The sequence below is a fragment of the Neolamprologus multifasciatus genome, chromosome 14 (genome assembly GCF_963576455.1).
Source record: "Neolamprologus multifasciatus chromosome 14, fNeoMul1.2, whole genome shotgun sequence".
Classification (NCBI taxonomy): domain Eukaryota; kingdom Metazoa; phylum Chordata; class Actinopteri; order Cichliformes; family Cichlidae; genus Neolamprologus; species Neolamprologus multifasciatus.
Window position 1 is genome coordinate 18,060,785 of NC_140452.1, and position 19,989 is coordinate 18,080,773.

The 19,989-nt window shown below is 41.8% G+C and overlaps 2 protein-coding genes across 2 annotated transcripts in view; both read right to left on the reverse strand.

The window, feature by feature from the left end:
* The window catches only part of LOC146503887 (SPARC-related modular calcium-binding protein 1-like), a 30,251-nt gene extending 19,070 nt beyond the window's left edge, over positions 1–11,181 (reverse strand). Inside the window, exon 1 of the mRNA XM_085130544.1 lies at positions 9,003–11,181. Coding sequence (XP_084986670.1) covers positions 9,003–9,083 — 81 coding nt within the window. The 5' untranslated portion in view covers positions 9,084–11,181. The remainder of the gene's footprint in view (positions 1–9,002) is intronic.
* Positions 11,182–11,300: 119 nt separating this feature from the next.
* The window catches only part of LOC146503888 (alpha-actinin-4-like), a gene marked incomplete at its 5' end in the record, with an annotated part of 62,101 nt that continues 53,412 nt past the window's right edge, over positions 11,301–19,989 (reverse strand). The window contains 8 exons of the mRNA XM_085130539.1: positions 11,301–13,284; positions 14,032–14,190; positions 16,011–16,091; positions 17,678–17,824; positions 18,008–18,187; positions 18,613–18,747; positions 19,052–19,234; positions 19,417–19,557. Of these exons, the coding sequence (XP_084986665.1) occupies positions 13,126–13,284; positions 14,032–14,190; positions 16,011–16,091; positions 17,678–17,824; positions 18,008–18,187; positions 18,613–18,747; positions 19,052–19,234; positions 19,417–19,557 (1,185 nt within the window). The remainder of the gene's footprint in view (positions 13,285–14,031; positions 14,191–16,010; positions 16,092–17,677; positions 17,825–18,007; positions 18,188–18,612; positions 18,748–19,051; positions 19,235–19,416; positions 19,558–19,989) is intronic.

Here is a 19,989-nt window from a genome sequence, read left to right on the forward strand (position 1 = left end):
TGGTTTTTCAACGTGATTGTTGTCACCTTGTCAACTATAAATAGATCAACAATCAACGATGACAGAACAACAGTGAATCAATGTTATTTCAATGTCAGTGTCAGGTTTCATCAGTATTTCAATGTTGTTTCAACATTGGTTTTGTGTTGACATTTCAAGCCTGACGATTCTGATGGTTCAGATGGAAAATCAACATCTGTTCAATGTTTCCTTGCTATCTGGGTAGTTTGAGGATCGAAGACAAGACGCAGACGAATGTACAGGTAAGTCGAAGCAGAACAGAACAACACATTATTATAACTGTGGTCCGGTCCATTAGTCCAGTAACGCATTAACTGCTCTGTGTCCAATCAGGAGCGTTAGTGTGACCCGTGAACGCGCTCTGATAAAGTGAAACCTTATTTTTCCAGACATGTTTGCGCCTGCACCGCAGACTGTTATGACACGGCTTTGCACAATGGAATAATTTAGGAATTAGGGGTTCACACTTCGTTAGCGTTGCTTCAGTTCATTGAGATTTGTGGGGTATTTGTTCATGCACGTTATGATATGACGTGTTTAGGCCAGCCTCCAATTCCACATGTTGATCCTTGGACATTTACCCACAATGTGATGTTTGCATCGTCCCTGAGTAATTCAAGAGCCACCAGTGTTGGTCAAGTTACTTGAAAAAAGTAATCAGTAACTAATTACTTCTCCAAAAAAGTAATCCCGTTACTTTACTGATTACTTATTTTCAAAAGTAATTAATTACTTAGTTACTTAGTTACTTATTAAAAACACGATTTACAACCTGAATAGGTGATAAATCGACAGATCTTTCAGCCCAATTCTACTTTTTCTACATAATCCATCATACAAAATGTAATCAAATGGAAAAGTCTCTTTTTAAAACTTGTTTTATTAGTTTTAATCTTTTAACTTTATGCATCAAGCAAAAATTTAATTATATGCAACATTCTCTGACTGGAAGAAATTTGTTTAATATTTAAACCTATTTTCTGCACATTCCAGCACATAAAATAAAATATTTTTTGTGTTTACACTCAGTCTTTCAAATAGATGCAAGTAAAACACAGCAGAAAATAAATAAAGTCACAGACTAGCGGTCCTGTTGCTCTATTTTCACCTGTAAAGCAGGAGTTAGGTAGGCAGGGTTTACCCTGGTGCAGGTGTGCCGCAGCGGTCAGTTGAAGAATCCGCGAGTTTCTCTGTGAGTTTCCCATTACGTCATTGCGCACTCTGTGCTTGTTTGGAAGTTTAGGGGTTTTTTTCACTGTAAAAAGAAGTTTTCTTCCCACGCACAACGGACGCTAATGTTTTTGTCACTTTTTATGGAATCAAACTTAAAGTAAGGTCAGTACTTCCACGCTTTAAACGCTGCACGCTCATACTCTCGATGACCCATACTCTCCCACACTCGATATATTATCCATTGTTGATCTGCACACAGCTGTTGTCATAAACGTCGCACTTGCTTACGTCACTGTCATGAGACATTCTCGCAAAAAAATCACGGTTTTAGTAACGCAGTAACACAGCGTTCCTACGGGAAAGTAACGGTAATCTAATTACCGTTTTTGCAATAGTAATCAGCTGATTCAGAAGAGGTCAGAGTGAGTCGTTGATTTTACACGGAGGACAAAAGGAAGAATGAGAGGAACGCATCCTGGAAGAGAAAGAGGCAATTAAGAAAAAATAAATTAATAAAACACTGCTAAGGGAATAAATAATGAATAAAAAATATGTTTTTAATTATGAAAGGGATAAAAAAAAATGTAATTTGAGGAAAGAGAAAAAATAAAAACTTATTAGTGACAAAGAAGCCTAGAAGGAGGTGCAAGAGGATTGAAGGGTGGAGCAGGAGTCTAGCTGGTAGACTGGCTTTCCTGTCTGTCAGGCACAACTACACCAATGACTCCTCAGTGTTAAAATGATTCGCATCAATGTTTCTGGCCTTGTAAACTCGAGCCCGAGTGTGTGCGAGCAGCAGAGAAAGTGAGAACAAGCTGCCACTGTCTCCTCCTGCCTTGCACCTTCCAGATTCCTCTGAGTGGCGACTGTAGGAAAACAGAAAAACTCATCTCCTGAGCTTTGCCGTGTGATGTTTGGCGTGAGAGCAGCTGATGCTGACGAAAGGCCTGTTAACACCCCGAGCTGGGATTTAGCGTCAGAACAAACTGCCTGTGTCGTGGGGAATCACTCACTTAAGTCTGAATTTAATTTATGCAGCAGGTCATTAAAGGGCAAACGCACACAGATGAATGGTGATGACATGTTTACATCTCAGGTGCAGATGTGTGTGCACAAACATCACCTTGTTTTCTTACTTTTCTACATACATATGGTGCGACTGGAGGAGACCAGCTCTTTTGTATATTTCAAACCATCCATCCAGTTTCTGCTGTTTATCAGATGAGACACCTCCTTCTCCCCTGTCACCTCCTCTAGCTCTTCTCGCTGGACACTGAGCCAGTTTAGAGATGTAATCCCTCCAGCGTGTCGTGGTTCCATCCTGGGATTTCCTCCCAACTAGAGTTGCCTGAAAAATCTCCCCAGGCATCCAGGAGCCACGCCCGAACCACTTCAGCTGGCTGCTTTCAGTGAGGAGGAATAGTTGCCTCATTTTTGAAGAAAGCGACTAAAGCAACTACCAGTGAGAGCAGAGGATATGAATGACCGACTCTGGTGGGGGAATTAAAGCAATCAGAGACCGGAATATCCACACGCCTCTGAATTCGTAGCACCAGCCAAATTCTCATTCGCTACTTTACAGCTTCCAGACTCACAGCCGCACGGGGAGATGAGACTAACATCACCGTCCAGCTTCGTATCATTTATTGGCTTTAAATGCCCTACACAGCTTTCTCATACAATCTGGTCCACGAAAAGTTAACATAAACTGGTTTAGCTTTTATTATGTTTAGTCAAGCAACATACTACATTTTCATTACAGTTCTGCAAGTAGGACGCCCTGCAGACTTTAATAAAACTGATTCCATATTCTCTCGTTCAGTGATCGTGTAGGACATAGGTGTCAAACTCTGGCCCGCGGGCCAAATTTGGCCCGCAGCCTAATTACATTTGGCCTGTGAAACCATACCAAATTACTATTAGAGCTGGCCTACTGGTATTATGCAGCTAATATATATATTGTTTAGTATTAAGCTTTGCTTGTTCCATATTCAGTTTTCCAGCAAAACTTATTTGAGTCCATAAGAAAAGATTCATTCTTAAATCTGGAGGAAGATTTTTTTTTTCAATAAATATTAACGTTAGCCCATGACTTTGTTCCAGTTTTGAATTTTGGCCCACTGTGTATTTGAGTTTGACACCCCTGGTGTAGGACATCTCGTTAAGAAGTAAAAGACCTTTGACCGTTTAGTTTATGTACAAATTTCCTCTGATGTCTTTGTGAATTTTTGTATCTGGTTATGGCCCTAATGCTGTAAAATCCAAACACATTATCTCAACATAGAGGAGATCTTATTTATAAAGATGTTATGTCCCTCGTAAAAAGCACTAATACAAAAAAGAGGTACGGGACAGCTGGACTCCCACAGGAGATGTTGTGGGTCAAGTTCAGCATCTTCCAGCCTGAGCTGCAGGGACATCACTTCTTGTCATCATTCATCAACTACAACTACAGCCTCTGTCAGGCTTTTACAGCATGCCAGGGGCTCACTCAGAGGCCAGGCTGCTGTCAAACACTGTCAGGGTTTTTATCGTACAGTCTTCCTTCCAGTCCAGCAGGAAACAGCGAGCAGAAAGAAGACAGAAGCTTTACAAATGCAGAGATATTTTTTAAAACGCTATTATGACGATGCATTCAGGCACCAGTGGGAAACCTAAAACAATATACAATGTTAAAAGTTATTTTATTGATGCTATTATTAACAATGTAGTTTTAATTCTTTATAACTGGAAGAGACATTTTTGATTTCTTGAGACATCACAACCTGATTCCAAAAAAGTTTGGACGCTTTGTAAAATGTAATGATCTCATAAACATGACTAAAAATAAAAAGCATATCAAATGTTTAAACTGAGACATTTTGTAACTAATTAGGTTAATTATGAACCCATCATTAAAATTAGTGGTTATAAAAAGAGCATCACAGAGAGGCGGGGTTTCTCAGACGTAAAGATGGACAGAGATTGACCAGTCGACAAAAAACACATCGAAAAATTGAGGAACAATTTCAGAACATTGCTTCCCAATGTAAAACTATAAAGACTTGAATGTTTATCATCTGCAGTGCACCTCTCCATCCACACATGCAGGGTAGCGCTCTGCCATGCACAGAAGCCATATGTGCACATGATCCCGAAACACTGCTGGGCCAAAGCTCATTTCAAATGGACTCAGGCAAAGTGGAAAACTGCTCAGAATAATCGAACAGGTTTTTGTTTTCTTTTGAAACATGGACACTGTGTCCTCTGGCCTAAAGAGAAGAGGGATCATCTGGCTCGTTATCAGTGCTCGGTTTAAAAGGCGTGCATGGAATTGGCAGTTTGCACATCTGGAAAGAGGCCATCAGTGCCAATCTGTTTTTTATTTCACTCCTGAAAACGAAGCCGTTTGTTGTTTTTAATCTCTCTCTGCACTTCTTCTCCATCTCCACTTTCAACCAGTTGAAATAGAAAAGTGCTTCTCATTGGAGATCTGCTGAGGTTCTCTCTCCAATACTGGTGTATTAAATGACTGGTGTGTGAGTCTATATAAGTAAAATTGAATTGTACTGAGCTGAATAGGAATACCAGTGGTCAGAAACATTGAAATGGTATTTTCTAGAGGTGGGAATCACCATACATCCCACGATATGATATTATCACAATACTTAACGCACGATACGATATTATTGCAATTTTTTAAATTATTTTGCGATATTCAGATTCTGTACATAAAGGTAAACTTTATCAATATTCATTTTATCTATTATCAAAGTCTCACACTCAGTCTTTCTCACATTTCAGTTTTATTGTTGGCAAACTAAACGGTTTGCATTACAGTCTAGTCCAACTTAACTGAATGCAACCATCTGGTACAATTATAGCTATTCTGAACTATGCAATTTATGAAAACTATGCAGCCCCTTCAGCAACTGAAGAATTCGAAAGTAAATTAAAACAAAATATAATTTTACATTAAATAAAAAAGTTTTAAACTTAATTAAAATAAAACATGTCTTAAATTAAAATAAGTAAACTGTCATGTTTATTGCTGCCAAAAACAAGTTAAACACATTTGGACAGTGAAGGAATGTCAGGATTCTTGCTCAGAAAAAGGATCAACATGCTCTGAAGTCAGAGCACAAAAACCTTTTTTGTAACAAAACATCGATTTCTGCTGTCCCTGTGTTGATACATTATTAGCAAACAAAATATCACGATACTACACAGTATCGATTCTTTCCCCCACCCCTTGTATTTTCAGGTAAACTTCCAGCTGGCCTCTTGCATTATTTCTTTATTCCATCAGCCAAATAATAGTTTTAGTAGAACGTAACACTGTTGCTCTGTGTTTTTTACCCCCCCCCCCCCCCCCCCCCCCCCCCCCCATGTTAGCGCTGAAGTATTTCTATTCAGAGTGCTTCTGGCAGTGTGCAGTGACTTTAGTCAGCATGCCATATTTCATGTTCTATAATATTTATACACGCACGCACAGTGTGTAGCTGATATTTGTCTAGCACACTGTAAAATATATGACAGGATTACTGGAGCTGTTTTTCATTCTCTCTCTCACGCACACACACCTGTCTGTCTCCCGTGAGTAGCAGCTTAAATATTTGCCTGGCAGTGCAGAGTGTGTGTGTGTGTGTGTGTGTGTGTGTGTGTGTGTGTGTGTGTGTGTGTGTGTGTGTGTGTGTGTGTGTGTGTGTGTGTGTGTGTGTGTGTGTGTGTGTGTGTGTGCGCGCGTGTGGTCCTGCTGGCTGGTCCTACCCTCCTGTCCTCCAGGGAGCTCTCACAAACCAGGGACAACTACTAAATCAAGCCGATTAATGAATCTCTTTATGCTGAATATAAACATCGTGTGGGCCAGAATACAGAGAATAATACAAACGCTCCTCTGAGGCTGCGTCACGACTGCTCGCTTTGACTAAAGCGATTATGAAGATGATAAAACCAGACAGTTTAGACCCACTGTGGCATTGCTGCTAGTGGCCAGTCCCTGAACAGCAATACTCAATTACACAGATAAAACACTTTTTAACATTTAGCAGCTGCAAGATTTTTTTTTCTTACCCACACTAAAAGTGCTGTCGCCTCTGCAGCTCCGTTTTTTTTTTTTTAACTTGGTCCTCCTGGAAGATTTAAGCTTGGGTAGAATTTTGGTGTAAAGGGGTCGACTTTGGTTTACTTTTGTTTGAGAAAACTAACCTTTACACTTTAGAGGAATGATACTCTTTCACAGAAGCAGCTAATTTGTGAGTACACATGCAGATATTTTCAGTTAAAGTCCAACAAATCAAACTAAATCTTACAGTTGTTGGTATCTGCATGAAACATACATATGTGAATAAAACTCAAGGCTAGTAGTTCAAAAGCAATAAAATAAAAGTCTTTAATACTATTGTTCCACCCAAGACCTGCAATTTTCCAAGAAGCTCGCCAACAGCTTTTATGGAACATGGTCAGTCCTCTTTCATATCAAATGTAATGGCCTATTAAATGCCTCATAAATGCACGTTTTTAAAAATGGCTTGTACCCATTACCTTGATAAACTTTTGACTTTAAAGGTTTTTAGGCCAGAGTCCGTGTTTAATTAATTTCACAGACCTTTCACAAAAGGAACAAACATGAACAAGAATCATCCAAAAAAGAGAAAATATCCAGTGATGCACTTTTTTGAAGACAGACATTTGAGGAGAATGATCAGAGCGCTCTGAGCTGATAGGAAGCTCAGATCAACAGTAACTCAAAGTCACCCAGTCGTTACAATCAAGGTGTGCAGAAGAGCAGCTCTGAAGACTCAGTACATCAGACCTTAAAGCAGCAGACGTCACTCCTGCCAGCTAAGAGCAGAAAACTCTCCAGAAGAACAGAAGACTGGAAAAATGTCATCTGATCTGTTGGGTCTCAATTTCTACTGCAACATTCAGATGGTAGGGTCAACAATAAACAAAAGGAAAGCTGCTTCATATCAATAGTTCAGGCTGGTGGCAAAGGTGTAATGGTGTGGGGGATGTTTTCACGGCACACTTCAGGGTCCTTGGTACTACCTGAGTGTTGCTGCTGACCATTTCCATCCATTTACGACCACAAGATGAAATCTTCTGACAGCTACTTAAAGATAACACACCATGCCATAAAACACAGGTTTCTTGAACATGACAACAAGCTCACTGTGCTCAAACTCCACAGTCAGAGTCACCAGATCGTAATCCAGTACAAAACCTTTGGGTGAGTCGTGTCATGGATGTGCAGTCGATAAATCTGCAGCAACTGTGTGATGCTACCATGTCAATATGGACCAAACCCAGTACTAGCCTGGTGTAGCTAATAAAGTGTGCATCATGGACATGATCTGCTGTCCTGCCCTCCTTCAAGGTTACTTTATTTATACCCATAGGCAAATTTGCTTTACAGAAATATGATAGCATTTGGTATCCCTTCACTAACACACATGCCTATTTAAGCCTGATAGACACATATTTGGTAAGTAGACAAGATAAAAGAAACTTTTTCTTTAATTTAAATTTAAAAAGAAAAATTCACCCCGTAGAAGATGAGAACCATTTTTCAGAATTGATAAAGCCATCTGTCGCACATGTTTAGAGTACAGGGAGGCTAAACAGGGCTGTGACTCACCTATCAGACGACTGGAGCATCTCACTATCCGATTCAGGTCTGACCGAACCATGCCACCAAGCAAAAAGATAAAGCAGACTGAATATAAGAACGATAAAACAAAGTTCAAATTGTTCAGTCAGTGTGAAAATGATCGAGTTTCCTGAGGCTGTAAACGCGCGGCGACCTTTTTGCAGACCGATTTGCAATTCTCATGAAAATTGAGTATTTCGTTGATTATGGTTGAAAGATATTTATATGACTGCACTTGATCTGTTTTCTGGCCTTTGCATTCACCTGTGAAGAGCTGATAAGTCTGTCTAATATAAGGTTACTTTGTGAGTCTCATATGGTGGAAGTGATCTGCTTAAATGTGCATCAATTATAAATTCATACATTTTCATCTTTAGATCCTATTTAAAATCATAACATCACATGAAATCCTGCTGTGCGGTTAGTTTTGTTCACTTTTCATCTTTAACGTGTGTTGTTTATGTGATACAACTCACTTTGGTAGCTTTTAGACAGACATAACGTTACTGCAGTTTTAGTTTATTTTTCTCAAAAATACACCTTTGAGATTTTGTTTCTGTTTACGGGAAACTCTGTTTTTGTCCAAATGTGTAAAAGTTTAACAAAGTTTAGAATAAGTGGGTTAGTTTACTTAACTAGGTTACAGTTACTATATATAGTCCAAGTGGTAGCAGCTTTAATTTCCTGCTCAACCATAAATCAATGGTTTTTCAACGTGATTGTTGTCACCTTGTCAACTATAAATAGATCAACAATCAACGATGACAGAACCACAGTGAATCAATGTTATTTCAATGTCAGTGTCAGGTTTCATCAGTATTTCAATGTTGTTTCAACATTGGTTTTGTGTTGACATTTCAAGCCTGACGATTCTGATGGTTCAGATGGAAAATCAACATCTGTTCAATGTTTCCTTGCTATCTGGGTAGTTTGAGGATCGAAGACAAGACGCAGACGAATGTACAGGTAAGTCGAAGCAGAACAGAACAACATATTATTATAACTGTGGTCCGGTCCATTAGTCCAGTAACGCATTAACCGCTCTGTGTCCAATCAGGAGCGTTAGCGTGACCCGTGAACGCGCTCTGATAAAGTGAAACCTTATTTTTCCAGACATGTTTGCGCCTGCACCGCTGCTGTTACAGAACTGCCAGAGAAATGAGAGTTCGGGTCTTACCGCCGTCTTGTCGGTCTGAACCGACTCCGAGAGCAAGAAGAGGAGCAGCGCGCGGCAGGCGAAGGTGAGCGCGAGCATCATTGCTGCCACGGAGGAGCACACGCGGAGCGGCCGCGCGCCGCTGGCTCTCTGGTGTGCCGAGGTTTCAGAGCTGAGGCCGGCCACAGTTTGAGCGCGCTGGCGTGATCGAGGAAGAGGAGAGGCACGTCGGGACTCAGGAGCCGCTCCTTCCGACCTGCTCACGTCCTCATGCTGCTGCGAAGTGGTCGCGAGCTCCTCCGAGGAGTGTGGCTCAGCACGCGCACATTAGACCCTCTGCTTCCCAAAGTGTACTGCCCATTTCCGCTCTCCTCGTGCCAAAAAAGCTAACAAAAAAGCACAAAGCTCTCTTAAACTTACACGCTTGTAAATCCAGTCTCTCACACAACACCTGGATCCACTTCTGAAAGCTCAAGAAAGCAATTTAAACTCAAATAAACAAAAGAAACGTGTTTATTTTTACAACTGCATGAACATCTGTGTTTACGAAGGAGAGACAAATTAAAGGAAAAACCCAAAGCTCCCTCTAAAGTTAAGGGATCTGGGGTATTTTCAGCATTTAAAATGAATAAATTAAAATTAAATTAGATTAAAAATATTTTATTAGAAACGTTTGTGCTTTGTATGATTCTCAAGCTCTGTAGCCCTGTACCCTCATACAGATGTATTATTGAAATGGTAGAGTGGTCTACAAAGTGGTGAAAGAAAGATTTCTTCCGATGTTAACTTAAAATCCTGTATATTCTCCTGGTACAAAAGATTCAGCATCAATATATACTTAAAGTACTGAAAGGAAACATACTCATGGGACGCCCGTGTTTCAGTGCACTAATTGGGAAGTGCACTGAAATAAACAAGTAGCTTGTGATCGGTACTACTTTAAATTAACTGATTTTATTACTTTTTTTTCTTTGTCAGATTTTCATCTTTTGGAGGCAGTAAAAAATTTGCACTTCTAACATTAAGTATAAAGAAAGTTAAAGAAAGAATTTGAACTTAGAGGAATTCACTAAATGGAAAAACATCACAAGCAGGGGAAAAAAAAAACTTCCGTAAGTGAAAATGTTAAAAATAGTAACACAATCATGGATCACTGAGCTTTAAGAAGAACAAACATTGTTTCATGGAACAACTATATAAAATCAGTTTCTGAGTGATCTCCTTTATCCTATGATCCGTTCTCTTACCTGTCTGAACACATACGATAGATTGCGCACCGACATGTTAAATTATGCTCTCAGCACCCAAAACACCAAGTTATTGGTGTTTTGGAAGAATGCAGCTCCATGCCGGTGTGCTGTGGGTTTCTTTTTCCTTTCATTTGTCTCCCTTCAGTGAGTGCTACTGGCACAGAGGATCAAGTGTACCAATATTTCCTTTAGCCCACAAAAATCCCTGTGCAGGCCGAGCATGACTCAAATGGTATCAACTCCGTATTTATATTAGAAAGCCTCACTGGCTGCTTGGCTGAACGTATTGGGAATCATGTAATAGCACTTCGTGTCCTAAACTGTATGCATGACTATAATTTGTATTTTATTGTAATTCTCACCACCTAGCAGTGTGGCTCTCTGGCGTTGTTACTTTCATGTCATCTCTCATTAAATATTCTCTCTGCAGAGTCAGCACATGCAGACAGAGTAATGCATTTATGAGAACTTTATGACGTTCACCAGTAAAGTTTTAAAGTGTATACTATCATGAATGTTTTAGTCTTCAACTTTCAGAGCTTTGTATTTTTATTGGCCTCTTGGTGAGGATAATGGGAAGTTAATGTACATGTGAAATTTGGGGTTTATATTTTATAATTACAAGCTTTAATGTGATTTAAATCTTCCACCTCTGCAATCTTTTGCATTGACTCCAGGTTCTCAGTAATTCATGAACGCTCATAAACAATCCCACTGGCTAACTTATCATGGTCATTTTGAGGGTTAAGTGGACATTTCCTGTGGACTTAAAGAAAGTCACCTGGATAAGCCCAGTTGTGCTGGATGATGATGTTTCCTTCAGATTAGTCAGCAAACAAAAACTGCTGCAGTAACCACAGCATGCCTTAATCACTCTGAGTGTAAAAGATGTTACTGAAGACCCATTTCAGTGTGTTTACATTTGCCTAAATGACTTTGGTAACGCTACAGTGAACCAAAGATTATCACAAAGTACAAAGCTGGAGATTTGTTTCCTTTTTACAGTTAAAGTTTAAACCTAGTTTAAAAACAGACACGCACAAGAACGAGACATGAAGACAGTCGCAAGTATTTTTGTAAGGAAACTTTTTATGTGTGCTTTGTGAAACTCACTTATCATTAGAGACAGAAGGCGTTGCAGTTTCCAGTACAGCAGATAAGGTTTGATATTAAAGAGTACAAAAAAGGGAAAAAAAAAGAAAAAAAAAATCACAATTCCAGAGTTCATTTCTTTACAACCTCGCAGGGAAAAAAGAGAATGAAAAAGAGAAACAAGCTTTTGGTCCGAGTCTTCTCTTCCCGCTTCCTTCCCGTCTGCTCCCCCTCCTCTCCCACGAAGACGGGAGAAATCACTTGTCCTCCGTTTAATTTTGACAGGAAACTCAGGCGGGACCTGGTTTGATGACCACAGCTTTCCCCAGATATTGAGCGCACAATATGATTGCATAGTTCTTTTACATAACAATTTTCCTTTTTTTAAAAAGTTTTTTTTTCGTTTTGCGTACAATGGAATGTTTACACAGAGACTCCCCAAACGTTCCCCTCCCTCCTTCCTTAGCAGTGATTTTTCTTCCTTCTCTTCAGAGACAAGTGAGGGGAAGGAGGGGGGAGAAAGTGAGGGGGAGAGAGATAGAGGAGGGAACAGGGCTGTAGCCACCAACAGGCACGCTTATCTATTAAATACTTTCACCTTCCCCCTCACGAACCTTCATTCGGCCAATCAAACGGATCCGTGACATCCCGTGTATGTATGTCAGGTAGATGAAACTCGACTAATTTTGAGTAATACAGTCTAAACTGATGCCTAACAGAGGAATCATTTCACAGAAGCAGATATTTGTAATTATTATGCTGTTGCTCATCATGGATTTTATACAGGAGAAGGCCTTTAGGTCAACTTTTCCATGGTTAGTTTGGCCAAAATTAAAAAGTAAAACCTGAAGAAAAGACTTCTGGAAGCTCAAACCTATCCACTGGTGAAACTGCTTTTAAATTTCTCTGTTTTCTTGTTTCATTTTCTTTATTATCTTTTTAATAATAAACGTCTACTTTGCCCTACTGAAAGGCCTGCGGTTGATTACTCTCAACGGCTGTGTGTCATTCTTCAGACTGAAAAAATAAGTATGTACAGCGCTAAGCCCCGCCCACCCCCACCTCCCACCACCCACCTGGTCCAGAAAACAAATGAGAAAGAAAAAAAAAAAAAAGAGGAAAAAAAAAGAAAAAAAGAAACGCAGACAGGAAGAGGAAAAGAGCTGAGGTTAGACAGGTCACCTTATCCAGCAACGTCGGAATTATGTGTAAATAGGTCATTTTATCTCTGGTTGGTCAACTCCCCCGCCCCTCCCTCCATCCCACCCTTCTGACCCCGCAGCATAAATCTCTCCAGGATCTAATACACAAAACTTGCCAGTCGCCACATCAAACCCCACCCCCCCACACGCCCTGGACCCCCGCCCCGGCAAGAAGAAGAAAAATTATAATAAAATAAGCAAAAATTAGCATAAGTATCAGATTAGCTTGTGCCCTCCCATAATCCTAACCCCCCGTCCCTCCCCCTGTTTAAACCCCATGAAGGCAGAGAGGGTGAAGCTAAGGACCCGCACTACAGAGCAACTCTGCCCCCCGTCCCACAGACGCCCCCAGATGTGCCCGTTCAAATAAACCTTTATGACAAACTGATGCTGAACATCCTTTTGCGACAGTGGGGCCGGAGGCCAAACCACGAGAACTACAGCTCAATCAGCAAGCTCTTAACGATTTCTAAACCGGCACTCGCGGGGGCACATCGTGACCACCATTTAAAATTCTTCCCAGCGCTCGACTCACGGCGTCTCCTCTACCTCCCTCTCCCTCCCCTCATCTGTCCAGCCCTCCTCCTCGTCTCGCCTCCTCTACAGGTCACTCTCTCCATACAGGGCGGTGGAGAAGGACATGTAGTCGAGGGCTCCGGGGACAGCGTCGGGCCCCGTGTAGGGTGCCATGCGGGCGATGCAGTACTCCGCCTGGTCTGGAGGGAGCTCCCGCCTCAGCTCATCAGCTGTGATGTAGTTCTGGTGGAAACAGGAAGCAAAGAGTTCACTGCTAAAGCACTAAATGACATACGGCTTAAAGAGATGAAAAACTGTTATTGATCTTCTAAGACAACAGAGGATCGTATTATTGGCTGAATATCATTTTTTAGTTCCAAACTCGTGTTTGATGGATCATTTCAGATCACAAGTTCAAGTCTGGAGTTTGAATATCTTGGGATCTTTAAACCGAGTTAGTTTGGACCTGTTCGTCCCAGTTACTCGTCCATTTTTCCTGAGGGGACACACTCTCACAGCAGACTGTTAAGAGGACACTTTTCCTCAGGGCTGCACAGCCCACTTTGAGGATCACTTGCAGGTCCAAGATACAACTGAAGTCCTATAAAACTTCTCCAAATGTCAGGCTGTGTGTGCCTGAGGAGCTGATGTCATAGAAGTCACTAAGATTTTCCAAAGCTTTAATCACTCAGTGTTTTAGGGGCCAGTGCTTAAATGAACCATAACACAGACGATCTGGGCTACTGATGCAGCTTAAAGCCAAAGTGCTCATGCTTATTATTATTTTTATTATAAATCCTAATATCAGCCTGTGAGGCGTCTCTAAGAAAAAGGAATATTCTGCACAGATTCAACCTCAAGCTTGTGTTGACTTGTAGTTCTGAACACAAATACTCCCTCTGCTGGTGGTCAGCTTCCTGCTGCACATTTCTTTCTCCAGTATTTTTCTCGTCCAATCAAAAATGAGCACTGATGTCGTTCTGCACTCACCTTATCAGCAGCCAGGATCTTGAAGGAGGCAATGACCTGGTCTGCGGTGTCCCTGTCGGTCGTTTCCGTGGACATGAAGTCGATAAAGGCCTGGAAGGTGACGGCGCCGCTGCCGTTGGGGTCCACTATACCCATGATGCGATTAAATTCGGCTTCGCCCTGGCATCGACAAATTACAGGTTAACCCAGAAGAGACGGCGCTTTGAACTCAGGGAACAGATGCACATTTACAGGGTTTTTCCTGCACAGAGGGATTCAAGAACAAACTGAAGAGGTGTTAGCTACAGCCAGAGGTTAGTCTGTGGTCATTTTATTTCATATTTAAATCAGTTTTTATTCAAACGGCCAAAAAGGGACAGAAAAGTGCATAGATTACTGTAAAATGAGGGGACAGCCTCACTGTTTGGAATTGTCTGGGAATCAGAAAGAGTACTAAAACCCCTGCAGTTTGTAAGCATGTAAAATATAGGGACTACCATTAAAGTCCTAATGGGAGTCCCAATATGTGGTTGGGATGGTGGGAAAAAACAGACAAATGACGACACAAAGAAAACAGTGAAGAATAATTTGGATGGTCTACATGAAAAACATCAGCTTCCTTCAGTTAGTACTGATCATCAAGGATGTTAAAGTGACACATGTGACATAAAAGGACAGGAAGTGAGAGCATCAGAGGGAGAGCACAGGGTGTCTGCAGGTATCAGGTCACATGCAAATCCACAAAATATCCAAACAGAAAATATTAGTAATAATTAGTAATACTGAGCAAAAACTTGCCTGCCTGGGTCGATTTGTCTGAATTAAGACTTTCACTTCCTGGTTTAAATGTTATAAAAATATGAACAGGACTGATTGTGTCAGAGGCTAAACTTCCCACGGGGGAAAAAGCCAGACGTGGACGAGAATATAATGGAATAAGTAAATCAAAAAGTTCTAGCTTCCATATCCATATCCTGTCCCTCTGATTCAGGTAAAAGCAAAAACACAGAACTGCTTCTTTTGGGTGCTTCAAAGCTTGTGACTAATTAAACTGCATTAGGATATTTCTGGACCTGCAGACACCCTGAAAGAGCTTCATGCCAGCAGCAGTACCAGGCTGTTTCCTGTAGAAATGAGTAGAGCCCGGAAATCATCTGACATCATCTGTCCTGATCGCTTCTGCAGGCCGCCACAGCACAAGATAGGTCGGAGGGAGGAGGTGGTGAGTAGACAAAGACGGAGTCAGAGAGATACGAGGGACAGAGAGAGAGCAGCAGAGTGAAGGATGGACAGAAATATTGAGATCAAACAGTGAGCGAGTGAGAAAAAAGCCATAAAAAAGCACAAACAGTTAACAGAAAGTCTCGCAGCAAAGTAAAAACCTGACGGGCAGACAGACAGCTGAGGGGTAGGGTCCGTACAGAGCTGAAGCAGCACAAAGCAACAGAGACCCCCGGTGGACAAACAGGGACGCAACACCTCCATGAACCTCCATGCCGATGGACTGAACCCTGCCTGAACGGAGAGCACGGCAGCAGGCTCTGAGCAGGAGCACCGACTGATCACCGACCAGTTTCACTTCATCACGCCACAGAGTGTCAAAAATAGAAACCTAATTTAGTTGACCTAATTATTAATACTGTAATTGTTCAACCTGTATTGACATGCTTATCCAATTTTATTTTATGCAATTATGTCGAAATAGTTTCTCATCATTTTTGTGTATTTCAGGCTGTTTCTGGTTACTTTTTTTATTTGCAATGCAAATTTTTATGGCTTCAAAACATCAACTATTTGTAGCCTGTGTGGAAAAAATAAAATCAATTAAGCTACAGATTTTGCTAGATGCTGAATTGTCTGACTTCTATGTGTCAGTGTATAAAATCAGTAAAAGAAACATTGATTGTGATTGGCTGAATGTGGCTGGCAGTGATCTCTGCTCTCCTGCTCAGAGGCCCGATGACGCTAGCTCTCCCTCCGTCCAATCCTTGAGCTCCTACCTGCTTGTCCTTCTCCACATCGTAGCCCAGACTGATCAAACAGGCCTTGAACTCCTCGGCCATCAGGGCCCCGCTGTGGTCCTGAGATCGGCCAAACACCCAATGACAGAGCACCGCATCGTGAGGATGAAGCAATCGTAACACAGGGATGGTGGCGGTGGAGGACAGTGACCATGAGATCCACAGCATGCAGGGAGACGATGAAGACATGGAGGATGAAGGGACACACATTTATGGATGTTTAGACAATGTCGCCACACACACAAACCCCCCACACCCACTCAGACTGTCACTTTTTAATCTCCACCAATCACGAGCGTGAATGAATAACAAAGACAGGTGATCCCGGTCCTCTTCAGTCCGGAGCAGCTTGCATTCATGGACGCAGCAATGAACTGTTGTGGTTTCACAAATGACTTTCACTTAGAGATCCACTGTTTTAATGCAGTTGTTACCTTTTTATGTTTATTATTTATGCATTAAATGCAAACATTTAAAAATTAATCTATATTTAAGGGAGAACAAACCTCAGTTTTAAAAACTGTGGTGTTGTCTCTGCAGAATTTTTAAATGTATATATTTCAGAATTTAAATAATTAGCAAATCACTGCATTTAGTTTTTATTGAAAACTGACACAATGTTCCCAAATTTAGAGAAAAGTATCCATGCAAAGACTGAAATGGGGTCAGCGGGTTGCTACAAGTGCTTTCTTTGTACTGAGTGAGAAGAATAGTTCCAGTGTTGTGTCGTAAAGAAATAAACACACTAATGTGACGAACAAAAAGACTGATGGGTGAGTGACCACCGTGTCAGATAGTGGCATGAATGAGTGACACACACAGCGGCATGAGATGGTGAACGATGGCGGTGTCGTCCTCCTCTCTGACAGCTGAGAGCTTTCAATCATCACGTTTAACCACCGCAAAACACAACAAATGACATCTGGAAGGTTTAGTTTAGTTTTTTTAAATGCAGAAAACAGCGTTCCAAAGGGATGACAGACATCTGCAGGTTTGCATGTCCAGTGAGGGGAAAAAGACCAAGTGCAACCCAAAAATAACACATTTCAAACCAAATGTAGCATTTCTTAGCTGATTTAAAACAAGTAGCCTTTTGCTAACTGGATGTTTCCTCACTCTTCACCCTCCTGGTAAAAGCCAGTCACCATCCTGCCTTTTTTTTTTTAATTTCACCAACACCGCCTGTGCTCGCGAGTGAAACCTCAGGATGAGTACTTACACGTCTGGCTCTTCTCTCACCCCCATCTAAGGTCTAAACATCCAGTCAGTCACATTATAAATAAACAGGAAAAACAGAGGCCAAATCCTCACACTGAAAACTGTTCAGGAAGTCCAATTAACCACAACTAACCCACTGCTAACGACTATACTCTAAACAGACAAATACATAAGTTAAGATGTTTGGTGCATCATAGCTGGTCTACACCATCATGTATTGTATATGTAATGGTAAAAATCATTAAACGCTTCATGTTTATAATTTTTAGATCAACACATGAAACAAAAACAGGGTTTCTCCTCAGGTTTCACTGCCAACCTGAACGCCTAATACTGACACTAACACTCTGTTATACTGTGAGGTTTGATAACAGGATAACAGCACAGGTGTAATAAATAACCGGTGAGCGCAGAGCTCGGGCCCTGACCTTGTCAAAGTGGTTGAAGGAGGCGCGGTACTCGTACAGCTGCTCCTGGCTGATGCCCTTGGCGTCACGCGTCAGGATCTGGTTCTCGACCTCGTTGATGGTTCTGGCAATGGTGGTGAGCAGCTGCTCCCAGCCCACCCGGAGGTGCTGCAGTGATAGGAGAGGTTAAGAACTGAGATGCGAGAGAGGACTCGGGTTTGAGCTCGTTTTGTTACAGAGCTCATGCACACATTATGTCACACAGCTGTTCTACTTTCAAACATTTTCATTTGGGAGGTGAAACAGACTTCATTCCTTCATTGCTAAAGGTTTTGTGCGCGTTTGCGTTACCTCCATCGTGTAGGAAGTGTACTGGTTGTCGAAGATGAGCGCCTCCTGGATGTGTTGGTGGTATCCCTCCAGCTTGTTAATTTCAGGTGTGTATGATATGATGCTCTTCTGGTATTCCTTCAGGTTGGTCAGCTGGTCCTCCAGGGTGCCGTTCATTTCGATGGATATCCTGCCAATTTCCTGCCAACACAAACATACAAACACCTGAAACGCTGACACTCAAACATATTTATAAAAATAAAAAACACTTTTCTAAATAAACTTTCCCAAATGACTGTAAGATGTTTTTTCTGTAAGGATGCTGAAGAGTTGTCATTTACGGTTCCTGAACTATGAATAGACAAAGTACATTTCCTCCTGCTCTCAGTAACGCAGTGTGCATGCACAGTGACGATCTAATCTAAACACAAGGCTCATCATCAACATCTACAAACTGAAGAGCTCTTCAGGCTGTGGGTAAATCTCCTGCACCCTATCTTACATTTGCTCTGCGAGTCCGTGTTTCACAAAGTGTCTGCAAAGTGACAAACTGCACACAGCTGAGCAAACGTGAAAACCTCGACATAATGCTGAGCACGTTGTGACTGTGGGGGCTGATCCATTACCTCCATTTTGGCCTGGATGTAAGCGCCAACCGTGTTGGCCTGAGTGGCGAACGTGGCTCTCAGAGTGTCGTTGGAGTTCTGCTTGTTCAGCTCTTCCTGCAGGGCGTTGTCACGCAGTGGCACCATAGCCATCGCCTGCAAATGCACACAAAGAAGAATTAGAAACAACTGCACCCACACAAACACACAAACATGAAGCACCAGCTGCAGAAAAACATTCAGTCACTCAGCCTGTGGAGGGCAGCGTTTTTAACACACTGGACAAAAGGTTCTTCTTCTATGCAGGATTCACCGGGAACAAAAGCATTTAAGAGGAAAAGTCTGCGCAGCGTCATTAAAGCAGCAGACAGCATTAATAGTTTACTGCTCTGGCATGAATGAGCTACACGTTTATTGCCTTAAAATGATTAACGTCAGCTTTCGTTAAACAGCAGCTCACCTGTTCCCACTTGCTGTTGATGCTCTCAGGTGTGATGGAGGTGTACGGGTTTCCGCTGCTCAGCTTGATGCCGTTGCTCTGGGCGATCTTCTGCACCTCGGACTGGATGGACTGGATAGCCTCGCGCTCCTTGTTAGCCTCGGGCAGGGTGGACTTGAACTGCTCGTGGGCTGTGATCAGACCCTGAGAAGAAGAAGGAAAGAAACACGTTTGCTGGGTTTCCTGTTTTTTGTGGGATAAACGCAGCTCTGTGGCTTTAAATAGTAAACACTGGAACGTTTCTTTGGCTCAGTGCTGGACCTCAGCTGTATGTTTCATATGCTGCACTTGTTTATTCACCACTTGACTTCCCAGTTCCCAGATACCTGGATCTCCTCAATATTGTGGACGATGAACATGTCCTGCAGGTCCTCCATAGCTCCCTCCATCCAGTTGTTGAAAGGTGCCGCTCTCTTGGCGTACTCCAGGTACAGCTCATCTATCGACTCCAGCTGCTTCTCTGTCCTCTGTTGGCAGGGAAACAGAAGACGGCCTTATTAAAACACATTTCAATACATTTGACATTTCATTGTGTCAAATGAGGAGAAACTCCTCACAGCGTTAGATTTTAAATCTTTAAAAGCGTTAAATTAGATCGATGAAATCAGGAGGGAATTATTTGGTCTTGTTACGGATTCAAATATTGAGGATGGATACAGGAGGAAAACCCAAATAACCACACTGGTCCGGCCGGGTCAAGTCAAACGATGATTTAATGAACACACGCGTGGGAGATGGACACCATACAGCAGACAGCATCAGATCTCAAAATGGTGGAGCCTTGATCAAACTCTTATAGCCTCTAGTGGCCCCCACCTAATCATAAAAGCCTAAACATTCACATTCTTTCTCTCACACAGCGCCTAAGCTACGACCTTGGCTCCCTGTTTATCTGCTCC